Source organism: Onychostruthus taczanowskii, unplaced genomic scaffold (genome assembly GCF_017590055.1).
Source record: "Onychostruthus taczanowskii isolate IOZ18803 unplaced genomic scaffold, ASM1759005v1 scaffold46, whole genome shotgun sequence".
Taxonomy (NCBI): Eukaryota; Metazoa; Chordata; class Aves; order Passeriformes; family Passeridae; genus Onychostruthus; species Onychostruthus taczanowskii.
The window spans coordinates 5,322,632-5,336,385 of record NW_024502125.1 but is presented as its reverse complement, the minus strand read 5'-3'; the positions used below and the strand labels follow the sequence as shown (position 1 = coordinate 5,336,385).

Below are 13,754 nucleotides of genomic sequence, written 5' to 3'. Positions count from 1 at the left end.
TAGTTCATGGGGTTTTAAGGATAAGTTGTATAAAATCAAGAGTCGTCTTTCTTCTATCTCTGGAATAGAGAGTTCTCTTTCTCTCTGCTCAAGCCTCCCACCAGATCACAGGTTTTCAGCATCCACATGTTCCAGTGTGAGCACCTTTTCTGCATGGGCTGTGGGTAAATTCTGCATCCCCACACGTGCTTCATGAATTATAGGGAAACAGTTTGTTGTATCATAATCCTCACCACGCTTTCCAGAAGAATCTCAGCTCCAATGCTCAGAGCACCTCCTCCTCCCCCTCCCTCCTTTACACCACCCTCAGAGTCACCATGTTGTTCTCCTTTTCCTTTTCTCTGAGTCAGGAGAGAATCAGTGTTCATTGGTTCATTTATTCTCAAGTTCTATCAAGTGGAACAGTCTTTATAGAGTTTTGCAGTGCTGAAAGGTTGATCTTGTCCAGGCTCCACACTGGGGAATCGCTCGTTGTGCTTCTGCTCTTGGTCACGTGTCTTTGCCGACACTGCGCAAGACGTGCCGGCCACCGGTTCCAGTCAGCGTCCCTCCTCACGTGGGGTACTGAAAAAAAGAAAAAGCTGCTGCTGTTTCTGTCCTTTCATTTGCGATGTGGCAGGTTAGAAGTGGCCAGGCAGGCAAAGTCTATTGCTGGCTGTGCCAAGATGGTGGTGGCCACATGCCCACTTCTGGCCCCAGCCACTCTGAGTCTCAGCCAGGGCCGCTCCTGGCACAGGCCACATGGCTGCTCACGGCGCCAGGATGGCCTCCGGTGGCATGGCTGATGGAAAAGGGACTGGTGGGCTCCTCTGGGAAGGCACCCGGCCTGTCCCCTCACCCCTCCTCACAGGCGAGGGAGAAAGTGAGCTTCCTGCATTTTTGTCTTTCTTAAGTATGTTATCACAGAGACATTACCAGCTTTTCTAATTGGCTTAGCAGCATGTCTATTCTCGGAGCCAGCCAGCGACTGGTTTTTCCAGGCATGGAGGAAGCTTTTAGCAGCTTCTCACAGAAAAAATCACTTCCATGGCTGGGTCCTTCCCTCCTCACCAAAAATCAATTTATGCAAAACCAACACAGTGTGCTTTCCTAAACCTTACAGGAAACTCCCATGAGAGCACCAACTACTGAAAAGGAGAACACAATGTCCATATTTTATATATATATATATATATATATATATATATATATATATGCCATCAGCTGATTTTGTTCACAAAAAGAAGACTGTAGAGATTTGTGGAGATTTTTGAAAGCTGTAGTTCTTATGGCTTATCTTATAAAATAGATTTGCCATGTAATAGAGTAGACACCTTCTGCTTTAGATCATGTGCCTATTACATGTGATAGGACACTGTTTCTGGTTCTGTCATGGCCCTATAAAAAATTCTGAGAAATAAAGTTTGAGCAAAAAAACCCAAGAAAAATACCATATCCTGTTAAAAAACATACTTCTACTCAGCTGGGATGTCTCGTTGCGGGAACCCCTCGGCAGTTGCTGTTGGGGTGACGACCTTCCCAAGAGCAATCCCCTCTCGATCTGGGCGACCAGCTCCATCAGCCCACCTAGCACTCGAGCTTGGATATGGTAATAAAAGCCTGACCAGACAGACAGGAGGACTCCTTGCTTGGTAGATCCAGCAGGGTTTATTGAAGGAAGGTCTGAGGGCCCAGGTGGGGTAAGGGTGAGGAGAGCACACAGGAGCATGACCTCTGCCAAAGGGAACCAAGGCAAGGAGCCCAGAACAGGGGAGGGGCCAGGGAATATAACTGGGGAAAGGTAGGAGGGGTTAGGGTACAAATGAGCCAGTGGGACTGGGAAGAAGGGAGGAGCTGGGATAGGGTGACTCAATGACAACCAGTGAGAAAGGAGAGGAGAGTGGTTTCTCGGGGAGGACCAATGGGGGAGTAGGAGGGGTAGAAGTTTCTGGAACCAGGGGAGGAACAGCAACCTATTTACAGAGACATTTGCATGGGCAAACAAAGGATCATGGGGAGTCTTTAATCCTGATCTACACAATGGTGTCTCCCTATGGCATTCTATCTCTGTCCTCCCTATGGCCACCTCCCACATCTCCCCCTTTCTTATTAATTAAAAATGCTTCACCCACAGTCTTTTGGATGGCTTTCTTAAAACATACCATAGCTATCATAACGATGGCAATGATGATAAAAATCCAGGCAAGACCTTTTAAAATGAGGGCAGCCCACCCGGGGATTCCCCAGCATCCAAAAAGTTCGTCCACCCAGTCTGTCTTTTCCACTTGTATGTTCTTCACTTGTTCTTGAAGAGTCTTGATGTTGGCTTGAATGGAGGTGCTGTGTGTGGATAGGTTGAAACAGCAGAGCCCTGTGAATTCTTCACACCCATGGCCATGGGCGAGCAGCAGAAAGTCAACTGCCGCTTGATTTTGCAACATGGCGTGCCTGGTGGTTTCTTCGTCTGCCAATAGGTCTGCTAGCGCGGCAGACGTAGTGTTGGCCGGTTTACTAAGCCAACACCTCAGGTGAGAAAGCTCACCGAGGGCCTTTGCAGCGGCAACCCAGGGTAGGAAAATGGATACCACGACCCTCTTCGTTCTTCCCCAGTTGTAAATTTGGCTATTACAATCTGGATCAAATTCAGAGTAAGTTGTCTTTTGGCGGGTCAATTTCATGTTCCTACTCCAGTCGTGTAATACAGTAATGTTTGGGGTGAGGGTAGTCAACTGGCCAAGGCTGCAGGGACCCCCTTTTATTTTGGAGGGGATTCCTGCCCATACCCTCTCACCACAGATAAGGAACACACCTCTCAGGAGCATCCTGGGATAAGGAATGGACTCAGATGGTGTTGCGCTGGTATAGTTACACCATTCTGCTATATTGTAGCATTTGCCATTTGGCGAGACATCTTTCTGAGTAACACTTTGTGATCTCATTGTATCTTGCCAATTTTTCCTCGCCTCGTAAGCAAAATTGATACAATAACTTGCCCTGGTGGAGCGCAGTAGATCTAACTCCTGGCGCTCCTGTGGTGCACGTGGGAGAATCCTTGCCCATTCATCCCAGGTGTCCATTGGGTTGGGTTCCTTACCTACCTATGGGTATTCGTTTGGTGACAGGGGGATCCCTACCAGGCACATCGAGAGCAGGTCATTCACACTTCCCATGGCCATGCAGAGATTGTCCTGTTGCAAAGACCTTGCTAAGCTGACCCAGACGTTTTCTTTTGGTTGGGGGACGATCCAACCAGTGGTCACTTGGAGGGTCACGAGGGCACCGATGAAGATGACAATGGTGATGAGGCTCGCGCTATTGTGGGGTATCCCTGGGATTACTGCAGTGGAGGCCATGCTTCCCATTGTTTTCACTGGAGAATGTTTCCTTGTGGGTGACAAGGGCATATATCAGTTAATTTTACCTTTTTCTTCATCCCCTATAAATCTCTAAACTTCCTTCTTCAACCCCCTTCGCCCCCTCTTTTCAATTGGGTTTGCGGGAAAGAAGGGAAGTAGGGAAGGGAAGTGGGAAAGGAGGAGGGAGGGGAAGGAGGAATGAAGAATAAGGATGGGAGGTTATTGGTAAAAAAAAAAGGTGGGAAGACTAAAGGTATATCTGTGTTGGAAATTGAGGTGAGTGTCATGGATGGGACATATCTGTGGGTTGTCAATGTCTGTGCTATGATGTTTGGGTAAGTCCATTTCCTTTTCCTCCATGACCATGAAAAGGCGGTTTCAGGGGCACGGTGCTCAATAGAGTTGACATGATGTTTCTCAGGAGAACTATCTTCTCACGAATGGTTGAGGTAGGGTTTAACAAATTTTCCTGGAATCCACCTATGTCTAGTGTCTGTGGAAACACAAGCAAAGCCTCTTCCCCAAGTGATGAGGGGGCAAGGGCCTTCAATAACCTTTGATTCAGGGTCTCAGATGAGCACTGGGGGTTTCTCTTTGAGATGTGCATGTGTAGTATTGTGAAAGTGCCTAAGAATTGGGAGATTGGGCTCCTTCTGGGAGCAGTTCATGAAGTTTAAAACATCAAGTGCTTTTGCACAACCTCTCTTTAGGAGATGTGGTAATGGCAGCATCATGTTGTTGCTCAAGTAATTTTTTAATTTCCTTGTGTGCTCTCTCTACAATCAATTACCCTGTAGGGTTGTGGGGAATGCCAGTAGTGTGGGTGATCCCCCATTGCTGTGTAAATTCTCTAAAGTGCTTGGAAACAAAGGCAGAACTGTTATCGGTCTTAATATTCCTGGGGAGTCCTAGTGTAGCAAACGCCATATAGAAATGCTTAATAATATATCTCGATTTTTCTCCTGCATGGCGTGACGCAAACACCGCCCCTGAAAAGGTATCAATAGAGACGTGTATATATTTCAGTCTGCCAAATGAGGGATAATGGGTGATGTCTGACTGCCAGAGCTCACGGGCTCCTAAGCCGCGCAGGTTGACACCCACTGGCACTGATGGTAACGAGAATGACTGACAGTTTGGGCATGTCACAACGACTGCTTTGGCCTGCTCGGTGAAGATTTTAAATTGCTGGTGCAAAGCAGGAGCATTTTGGTGATAAAAGCGATGGCTGAATTCAGCATGTTGAAAAGTGCTTGGCACATTGTGTGAGGACAGACTTGTGGTTGCAGGCATGGCTAAAAGATCAGCTGTTCGTTAGTTTGTGAAAGAGCATCCAATTGGTCCATGGTGTATGGTAGAAAGATACACACCGGGTCACACCCTGCAAGGGTCTGAAGGTGATGTCTAACTTAAAGTAATAACTGAGCTATCATTTCCTGGGGAGGTGTTAGTGTCTTCCGGAGCTGATGTGCAAAGAACAGCCATTTAATAATAAGCAGTGGGTCTTTCCAAGCACTATCCCATTGAAAAATGACAGCATGGTGGTGGGGTGCCCTACCTAAGATTGGCACATTCAGTGGGAAGGACCGATCCACGTGGTAGGCCTGATGGGATGACATGGCAGCTGCGACCCTCTCTAGGGCTTGACAGGCCTCCGGTTTTAATTCTCAGGGAGAGGCAAGGTCACTGTCACCACGCAGCAGGTTGAAGAGAGGCACCAACGCCTCGGTGGTGAGGCCCAGGAGGGGTCAGATCCACGTGATCACACTGCAGATTTGTTGCAGGTCCCACAGGGTCTGTGGGTCATCCTTGATGGTAAGGCTTTGGAGGACAATGGTCCTTCCCGTAATATGAAATCCTAAACACTTCCATGGGCTGGTGTCGTGGGGTGACAGCCTTTATCCCAATATCGTGTGTTGTGTCTGGCAGCTGCGCCTTTTCCTCCCCCGGCCGTCTTGCCGCGGCGGGGCGGGGAGGGAGGGGTGTGAGTGTGACCAGGCACCTTGGCTTTTGGCTTTTGGCTGCTTGGCTTGGCTGGCTTGCTTGCTTGCTTGCTCCTGCCTCGGCTGATAGCTGCTTTTTTGCCGCTTTCTGCTTTCTACACTGTTTTTTTCTTTTTCTTTCGTTCCCTCTTTCTTACCCTCCCCCGAAGATATTGGACCGGCTCCGGACCTGACCTGGGACATCCAGGACCCCCGGAGTCTGCGAGAGAAGCTCAGCGCCCTCCACAGCACTGCCTGGTTTTCTTTTCTTTTCTTGTGTTGGGGAGTGTTCTTTTGTTATTTGTTAATAAATAGGTTTTGTTTTCCACTGTGCTCCTCCAAGGAATTCTTTCCCGAACCCGGTATTGGGGGAGGGGTGGTTGGAGGTTTTTTTTTTTAGGGAGCTCCCTTTTGGAGATTTCCCCTAATTTGTCCTAAACCAGGACAGTTGGAAAGCTGTACTCTGTCTGACTCAATTTGGAATCCGGCGTCTTTGATGGCTGTCATTCTCTTTTCAAGTGCAGCCTTAAGGTAAGGCTCCGTGGGAGCACACACAAGTATGTCATCCATACAATGTAATAACACTGCCTCAGGGAAAAGCTTTCTCACCGGAGATAGGATTTGCGCAACAAATGTTTGGCAGACCACGGAGCTGTTTTTCATGCCTTGTGGCAAAGTGACCCAATGGTAGCATTTGTACAGCTCTTTTCGGTTGATGGAAGGTACTGAAAATGCGAATCTAGGAGCGTCTCCGGGGTATAGTAGTATGTTAAAAAAGCAGTCCTTGATATCAAGGACTGTGAGTTGCCAATCCCTCAGAAGCACAGCGGGGAAGGGGAGGCCAGGTTGCAAGGGGCCCATATCTTCTATAACTTCATTTACCTTGCATAGATCCTGGAGCAGGCGCCATTTATCTTTGCCTGGGTTTTTTATGACAAAAACTGGGGTATTCCAGGGGCTGTTTGATGGAACTATGTGCCCCAGACACAACTGGTCCTCTGCCAGTTCACTGAGGGCATTTAGTTTGTCCTCAGGGAAGGGCCACTGGCCCACCCACACCAGGTCATTGGTCTTCCAGGTAAGTGGTGGGGTGGTGCGCTCTGCAGTGGCCCAAGCTAAAAATCCCAGGTGGCATTGGGGATATCTAACCAGGCCCCCCATTGGGATAGGACATCTCTTCCTAGCAAGGCAATATTGCAGATGGTGATATACGGCTTGACGTACCCAATTTGCCCCTTAGGTTCCTCTATGCTTACCAGATATTTGCTGTGGAGGGAGTTGACAGCTCCACCGATGCTGGAGACTGTGCTGCAAGGGGGCATCAACTCCCAGTCGCAGCGCCACTTGGCTTTGGGGATGATGGTGCCATCAGCTCCCGTGTCTGCCATTAGCGTGTGATCAAAGTATTTGTCCTTCTGCGAAATGGTGGTCAGCATATTTGGTCTTTCCCTGCTTAAGGCTTGAAAAACAAAGACATTGACATTTTCAGTCAGGTTCAGAGTTTTGATCAGGCAGAATGTACATTTGTGCAAAAGGGGAGAGTCTGCACAGAGTGAATGGAGGGGTGGTACAGGACATGTTAACAGCTCTCTTGTTATAGGGAGCAACTGTGATTACCTTGGGGATGACAGTTATTTCATTAGGTGTATGTTTGTTGTCTCCTAAAACAAGCACTTCTACATAATGGTCATTAAATGGGGGCCCCGGATAACCCACAGGCACCTTTACAAAGTCCTTGTCCGGTAACAGGATATGGATGGAGCTGCAAAGGACCCAACATAAACTCCAGTCTAACTGCTTTGTCCATTGGAAGCAGCTGAGCCCCCTCTCGTGATTTTGAGTCTTGGAAATGATCCATCCGAGACGTGGGTCTCCTGGATGGTAGGGACACCCTGATGCACCAGCCTTCCTTTTGTTGTTGTCGCGCGGGGCTGAGGCACACTCTGACACCCGTTTCCCAGCCCACCTTGCCATCCATTTACTGGATGGTATGGGGGTAGGGGCACGAGGAGAGACAACAGAGAACGAAGCAATAGAGGACAAAATGAGGCTGTCTGATAGAGAGTAGGGACAGCTGGCCATCACATGGCCGAATTGTTTACACTTAAAACAGTGAATATTATTTCCATGCACAATTGCTTCCCCCACTCCTTTGCTGACAGCCATTGCCACAGTCTGCTCAATCGAAGTGACTTTGGTACAAGCAGTGACCATCTGAGTAATGGAAGATTCGGACTCTTGAGAGAGAGCCCTAAGAATTTTGTGTCCGGGTTTGCATTTGACATTGCCAGTTTACTCAGCAATTCGTCCCTTGCATCAACATTATCAATTTGTCTCTCGATGGTTTCCCTGACATAATCTATAAATTTAATAAAAAACTCATCCACTCTCTGATGCATTGACGAAAAATTCTGGAGAAAGAATGGAACTGCTGAGGACTTTTAGAAGCACTGTTTTAGCAGCTAATTTAGTATCGTTCAACACATCCACTGGCAGAGTGGTCTGATCCTCAGGTTTTTCAAAGGTTCCATCCCCTGAGAAGGCATTTAAAGCATCATCCCCCAGTCCATCCACCTGATGTTTCTCAACTAAAGGTTTTAAAAGTTTTTTCCACTGGTCTCCCAGAGCAAAAACTCAGTGGGAGACAGCAAGGCAGTCATAATATATCTCAAATCATGGGGGATTAGAATATGTCCCATGAATGCCAAATCAAATAAATTTTTCAAGTATGGTGAATTCCTCTCATAGTCCTTGGCTGACTTTCTCAGCTCCTTTATTTCCGTGTAAAGAATTTGCTCCCAGCGCGCATCACCATTCTGATTTAGAATGATGGGGCAACCAGCTGATCAAGATCCCTCTTCATTTCTAAGTCACCGTCCTTAACAGCCTCCTCTTGGATCCATACCCACCTGCCACCCGGTCTGGTGTTATGGCTGGGGGTGCTACCGTCCTCATTCTCCTCAAAGAATGAAGCCGTGCGAGCCAGAGTATGGAGCCTCCAACTCACCAGTGCCGCCCAGTGGCTGGGGAGCTGGCAGGCTAAGATGGCTGGCTTTCAGTCAGGCCTGCTTCTAGTTCCAGTATCATGGGAACCAGAAAAGGCAGGAGACAGAGGGGCATGGCCTCATGAGAGGCCAGACCCACCCACTGGGGCATAGACTTCCTGGAGGCCAGAACTAGCCACGGAAGACCAACCCAGGGGAAGAGTGGAAGGGACGGAAGAGGTGGAACCCGACGCACAAGATGTCAACGCGTGGGAGAGGGCGGGATCCGATGTGGGGGCAGGACTTGACACGATGGGAGGTGCCGATGGAAGGGTGGGAGGAACAACAGGAGGGGAGAGGGAGCCATTTTGTGGACTGTTAAGAGTCAGCCACGTGGTCAGTGCTGTTTTAATTATTTCACACTTACACGAACTGGGGCTTGAACTGGGGACAAGGGTCTTGGGATCAGGGGAGCAGGTAGGATCTGGACTGGGGTGGCCAGCCCCATACTGGCAAAAAGACTGAGTGGGGCAGGAGGTAGCAGGGAGCAGGTGGCAACCCTGTGCCCTTGGGCAGGATCTGTGTCCTGCCCCACCCACAGGAGAAAGGGGTCTAGGATTGGATGGGGAGGAACATGGGGAAGGAGAACTGGGAGTCCCAATTTTCCCTTTTTCTTTTACTAACTTAAGAATAGGATCGAACAAAGGATTAAATTTCCCCGCTTTGTAGTTTCCCTTTACTTGCTCTGTATAAATACATTTCCCAACTTTTCCCCAGAAAGAGACAGAAAAGGCATCTCCCTGAGAGATCTCAGGGGAGTGCTTAAACAAAAACTTAACAAAAGCTTTGACCTTCCTCTTGGAAAAAGAAATGTTCCCCATTACAAGGATAGATTGAACCTGGAGATAGAACTCCCTCTGGGCAAGGGAAAGATGTCCCCCCATTGCCCCAGCTGCTTTGAGGCGAAAGGAGAAAGTAAAACAGATGAGCCCAAGCAGGGTGTTTTCCCCAACACCTGGGTGACTCACTGAACCACAAAGCTCAGGCAAAAGGAAAGACACCTCGAGGGGCTGGTTGGCTGCTGCTGGTCCTCCTGGTTCACTGAAAGCTCCCCCCTGGAGCTGCAAACAGGTCTTCTTGGCTGAAATCCAGTAGGTTGTCGGCAGGCCAGACAGAGCAGTCCTTCTACAACAAAGCTCTCCCTGGAGCTGAGTCTGAACGGTGCTTCTTTCCTGATGCAGGAACTCACAGAGCTGCTGTGCCGAGGAGTCGCTCTCAAGGACTGGACAACTGGACAAGTGTCCGGTCCTTGTTCAGGCGCCAGCTGCGGGAACCCCTGGGCAGGTGCTGTCAGCGTGACCACCTTCTCGAGAGCAATCCCCCCATCGATCCCGACAGCCAGCTCCCTCAGCCCACCTAGCACTCGACCCAATGGAATTGGGGAAGAAAGGAGGAGCTGGGATGGGGTGACTCAATGACAACCAGTGAGAAAGGAGAGGAGAGTGGTTTCTCGGGGAGGACCAATGGGGGAACAGGAGGGGTAGAAGTTTCTGGAACCAGGGGAGGAACAGCAACCTATTGACAGAGGATTGACATTTGCATGGGCAAACAAAGGATCATGGGGAGTCTCTAATCCTGATCTACACAATGGTGTCTCCCCATGGTATTCTATCTCTGTCCTCCCCATGGCCACCTCCCACATCTGGTTACCTAACTTATGGTTTACTGTCATCTCTTCTCCTTCCGCTTGTTAAAATTTCTGGAAATCACTCCTTTCACTGAACCAAGATCTGCCTAATTTTCCTTCAACACTATATCCTTCCTATTTCATGTTTAAATTGTTTATTTCTGTATCCTTTTGTCAGCTTCACGTCACATCTGCTATTACAGCCTTCAGAATAACTACACCACACTTTATCTTCCCAGCAGTGTGATAATCTGCAAGATGAATTTCACCAGTAGATTTAATAATTTTATTTTTTAATATCCATTACTTAGCTTTAAACTATATGTGACTGTCTTAAATTTCCTTTTTTTTTCTAAAGCTGTTGTGGCACACATGCAGTTGTGCACTGTCATGGTGTTGGAATACAAGTCTGAGTCAGTTCCGATGTGAGGGCACATTTCCAACACTGTTGCTCAGTTAGCAAGAGCTATTAATGGAGGTTTCTGGATGGTGAGAAGCCTGGTACTCTACTGCTTTGTTTGGAGCCATTCAATTGTTCATCATCTTTCCCTCTGGGACTCTTAGTGGACTGCAGTCATTGGAAGAGCTGGCCTTCTGTGTGTCATACCAGAGTTCTACATTACAGGCCAGAAAGAAATCTGTCCTTAAATCACTGCCTACGTCCAGGACACCATTGAACACCGGAAACACTACTTTTGCTTTTGATGGGGTAGTGACTGCAGCAGCAGAGGCACGGATTCCTGCCAGGTGACTGCTGTACGTGTCCTGACACAGCTGTATTGAGACTCTCTGTGCCAGGTGTGAGACTTCTTGTCCACTAATGGTCATATTCAGAAAGAACGTACATCTGTAGAGATGGAATGACACCCGGCTGCCTCAAGTCAAAAACTTGCAATTTTTGTGCTTTGTGTGAAGAAACTACTTGGACCTGTGCAACAGAGTCAGGAGAATCCAATTGTGAAGAATGCACTCTGATCTATTTTACTCAAAATCCTAGATTTGATCTACAAAACTGTATATGGTTGAATTGATACCAAAACACCTTTTTGTTTTTAATCTTTTATCCTTTTTACTATTTGTTCAGAACCCCTGACATTTGAAGACTACAATTTTGAATTATTTTTCATTGAAATTGAAAGTGAAATTGAAAGCAATTATGAGAAAAACATGTGATTAAAAGCAGTGCCAAACATAAAATAACAAAAGAGCCCCACACAACTATTTACATTCAATTACAAAAGCACAGTTTTAAAACTGAAAGCATGAGAGACACACTAAAAAGTTATTTCTCAGGATCATTTGGCTGGAAGGGATCATGATGCAAGTTATGCCACTGTCTAGGAAATTCCCACTGATAGTTACCTGTGTACTTCTTATTGAGTGGTGCAGATGTGAGGAGGGGCTGAGAAGGTGTAAGAAAAGGGTCACAGAAGACAAGCATCTACAGTATAATACAGAAAGAGAAAATACAGTGGTAGCAGAGACTGAGATCTCACTGGCTGAAACAGCTCTTTTATCACTTTCCTTAGCTTCTGCTCTTCCTCCCACTCTCAAGTTGGTAAAGGGAACATATGCAAGCAGGACAGACTGCCAGTGCGGCTTGGCTTCATTTCAAAGCTGCTTGGAATGCACTCCTCACTCTCAAACAGCATGTGTTTGCTTTGTCACATCTTCCCTCATGACTGCAGCTTACTATTCACTGCACCCTCACCCTGGCTTTCATGATAGATTAGCCATCCTCGTAAAGGTAGCATTTGTGGCAGTGTGTGGCTACACCCACACCAGTCATGACTCTTTAGAAAGGAGGGGAAAATTGCTACTGCTCTAGACAAATAACTAGGTGTTCTTCCAGCAGGAGTAACTTTTGTTACATGATTACATCCTGATGTTTTGGCCAGTGCCAGTGACTACCAGGCTCTTACCTTTACTGTTTGTGTGATGGGGAACAGGCAGACAAGTTCAGTCAGGGGGAAGAATGAAGACACCTTGTTAGTGACAGTTAGGACGCGCCTGCACAATCCTAAAATAAATGCAATCCCTGTCATGGAAGGACTCTGCTCCTTACATGAAAACAAGCAACTGGTCCACAGCGAAAAAAATAGAAGGAAGGATGATTTGCTGATGATTTACTTTTTGTCCCAGAACAGATAGGCTACAACAGAACTAAATGGAATTAGAAGAAAGAGCAGCAGCATCTAATGGCTCCACTGAGGACAGCTTTTACTTTTCATATACCTTTGTTTTGAAAATATGACATTGAGAAATGTCATTCTAAGTCAGCAAAAGTGATTCTCTACTGAAGCCGAGACTGGCATGAGTTTGTTAATACACAGCATGCCATTACAGCACCTGGACATCAGTAAAATCAGTTACTTCGAGAAGCAAATACAAGTAGTTCTCTGCTGTAAACTAAAGTTCAGTTCTGATCCTCCTGAGGGGCATGAAGAACACTGTCTGCATTCATATATTCTTACCTCAGTGTGGGTCTGGGGTGGTGTACAGGGCAGCAACAGCCACAGCAAGAGTGGTGCAGAGCATGAGCAGACATGGCACAAGATCACTTGGCAGTACTAGGCTGGCTTTTGGCAAAATGACTGCAGTCTGGCTGTGCACCACTTACTTGTTCCCTTCTGCAAATCAGCTATTGCCTTGAAAATCCTTCTTCTCCTCCCAAAGAGGTGAGCTCTTTACAGAAGAATTCCAAATATCTTGCTACAACTCTGGAACATAGTGAGAAAATCTAAGTGTAGAGCTTCAGAAAGTAGTCAGGGTTCTCATAAGAAGGGCAAGGTGCTCACCAACTTGTGAGCATTCACTGTTGTCCTTGTTATGTAACCCCAGGGGCTTGACTTGGTTATGCACTGCCTCCTGTAAATTGGCTAAGCTGGTTCTACTCAGAAAAGAGTACTACTGTAACTTCTGACAGTAGAACTGGCAAAGCTGCCCCACTCCCAGAAAAAGACTAATGTTACAACTTCAGATTATTAAAACAGGCTTATATTAGCTCAACACTCTGGAAACAAAGATATTTTGATCATTGGCACAGTGAAACCGAAATTATCTTGGGGAATCAGGGCTTCCTTGATAATAAGAACAAGAGGTGAAATGGAAGTCTGCACGTATAGTCCTGCATGCTACTATGATTTCTGACCTTTCTGCAATTTTTTCCATGCATTTTTCTTTGAAACTGATGTAAAAGATTTTGGGAAATAATACCGCTCATGATCTTCACGTATTACAAAGAAATGCCTGTTTAACACAGTTCTATTCTCCCCTCTAAAGTTAAAATCTTTCCAAAATTTTGCAAGTAAATGTCTTTGCTGTAAAGCCTAGAAAAATGATCTTGCTACTTCAAATTATTTAAAATTGAATAATTGGCAGGAGCTACTATTGTGTAACTCTTCTATTATTAGTAGGAGCTACTATTGAATAACTCTTCAGTTACAGTTTTACCTAACAGAATAGCTATCTTCTACCAAACTTTTCTAAGACTTTACAAATGGTATCTGCACGTGATCTAATCTGAAGTTGTACACATGATCTAAGCTGAAGCTGTTACTTGTATTACCACAGTGTTCTACTCCTCGTTTCTACTATGCAAGCTTCTTGCAGTCATCCAGTCTTCCATGCCAGTAATTCTGCTCATGTGCAGTCTTAGCTATGTGGCACGCAGACATTTATCATCCCCGCTTTCTTTTAACCATCATGCTAGCATTTGATGCTGGAAAGATTGCTCTACTTTATGAGAGGAAACACTCTTTACAAG

The 13,754-nt window shown here is 46.6% G+C and overlaps 1 protein-coding gene across 4 annotated transcripts; it reads right to left on the bottom strand.

Moving 5' to 3' along the window:
- Positions 1-481: 481 nt before the first annotated feature.
- On the bottom strand, positions 482-12,593 carry LOC121341270. 4 transcript variants are annotated; one of them, XM_041414665.1, is made up of 4 exons: positions 9,363-9,690; positions 6,574-6,776; positions 2,142-3,363; positions 482-564 (listed from the first exon to the last, which is right to left on the bottom strand). In XM_041414665.1, exons 3-4 carry the CDS (start codon positions 3,054-3,056, stop codon positions 553-555), a joined length of 927 nt encoding a protein of 308 aa, XP_041270599.1. In that variant the 5' UTR covers positions 3,057-3,363; positions 6,574-6,776; positions 9,363-9,690; the 3' UTR covers positions 482-552. The 4 variants fall into 4 exon arrangements, with proteins under 4 accessions (XP_041270599.1, XP_041270596.1, XP_041270595.1 ...); XM_041414662.1 differs by lacking the exons at positions 482-564; positions 9,363-9,690 and adding an exon at positions 12,463-12,593 and having other exon boundaries at positions 1,678-3,363; XM_041414661.1 differs by lacking the exon at positions 482-564 and having other exon boundaries at positions 1,678-3,363.
- Between the last annotated feature and the right edge of the window lie 1,161 nt (positions 12,594-13,754).

Excerpts from the sequence above, each read along its gene's own strand:
- LOC121341270 (XM_041414662.1), bottom strand. The coding sequence starts at position 3,056 with ATGGACACCTGGGATGAATGGGCAAGGATTCTCCCACGTGCACCACAG.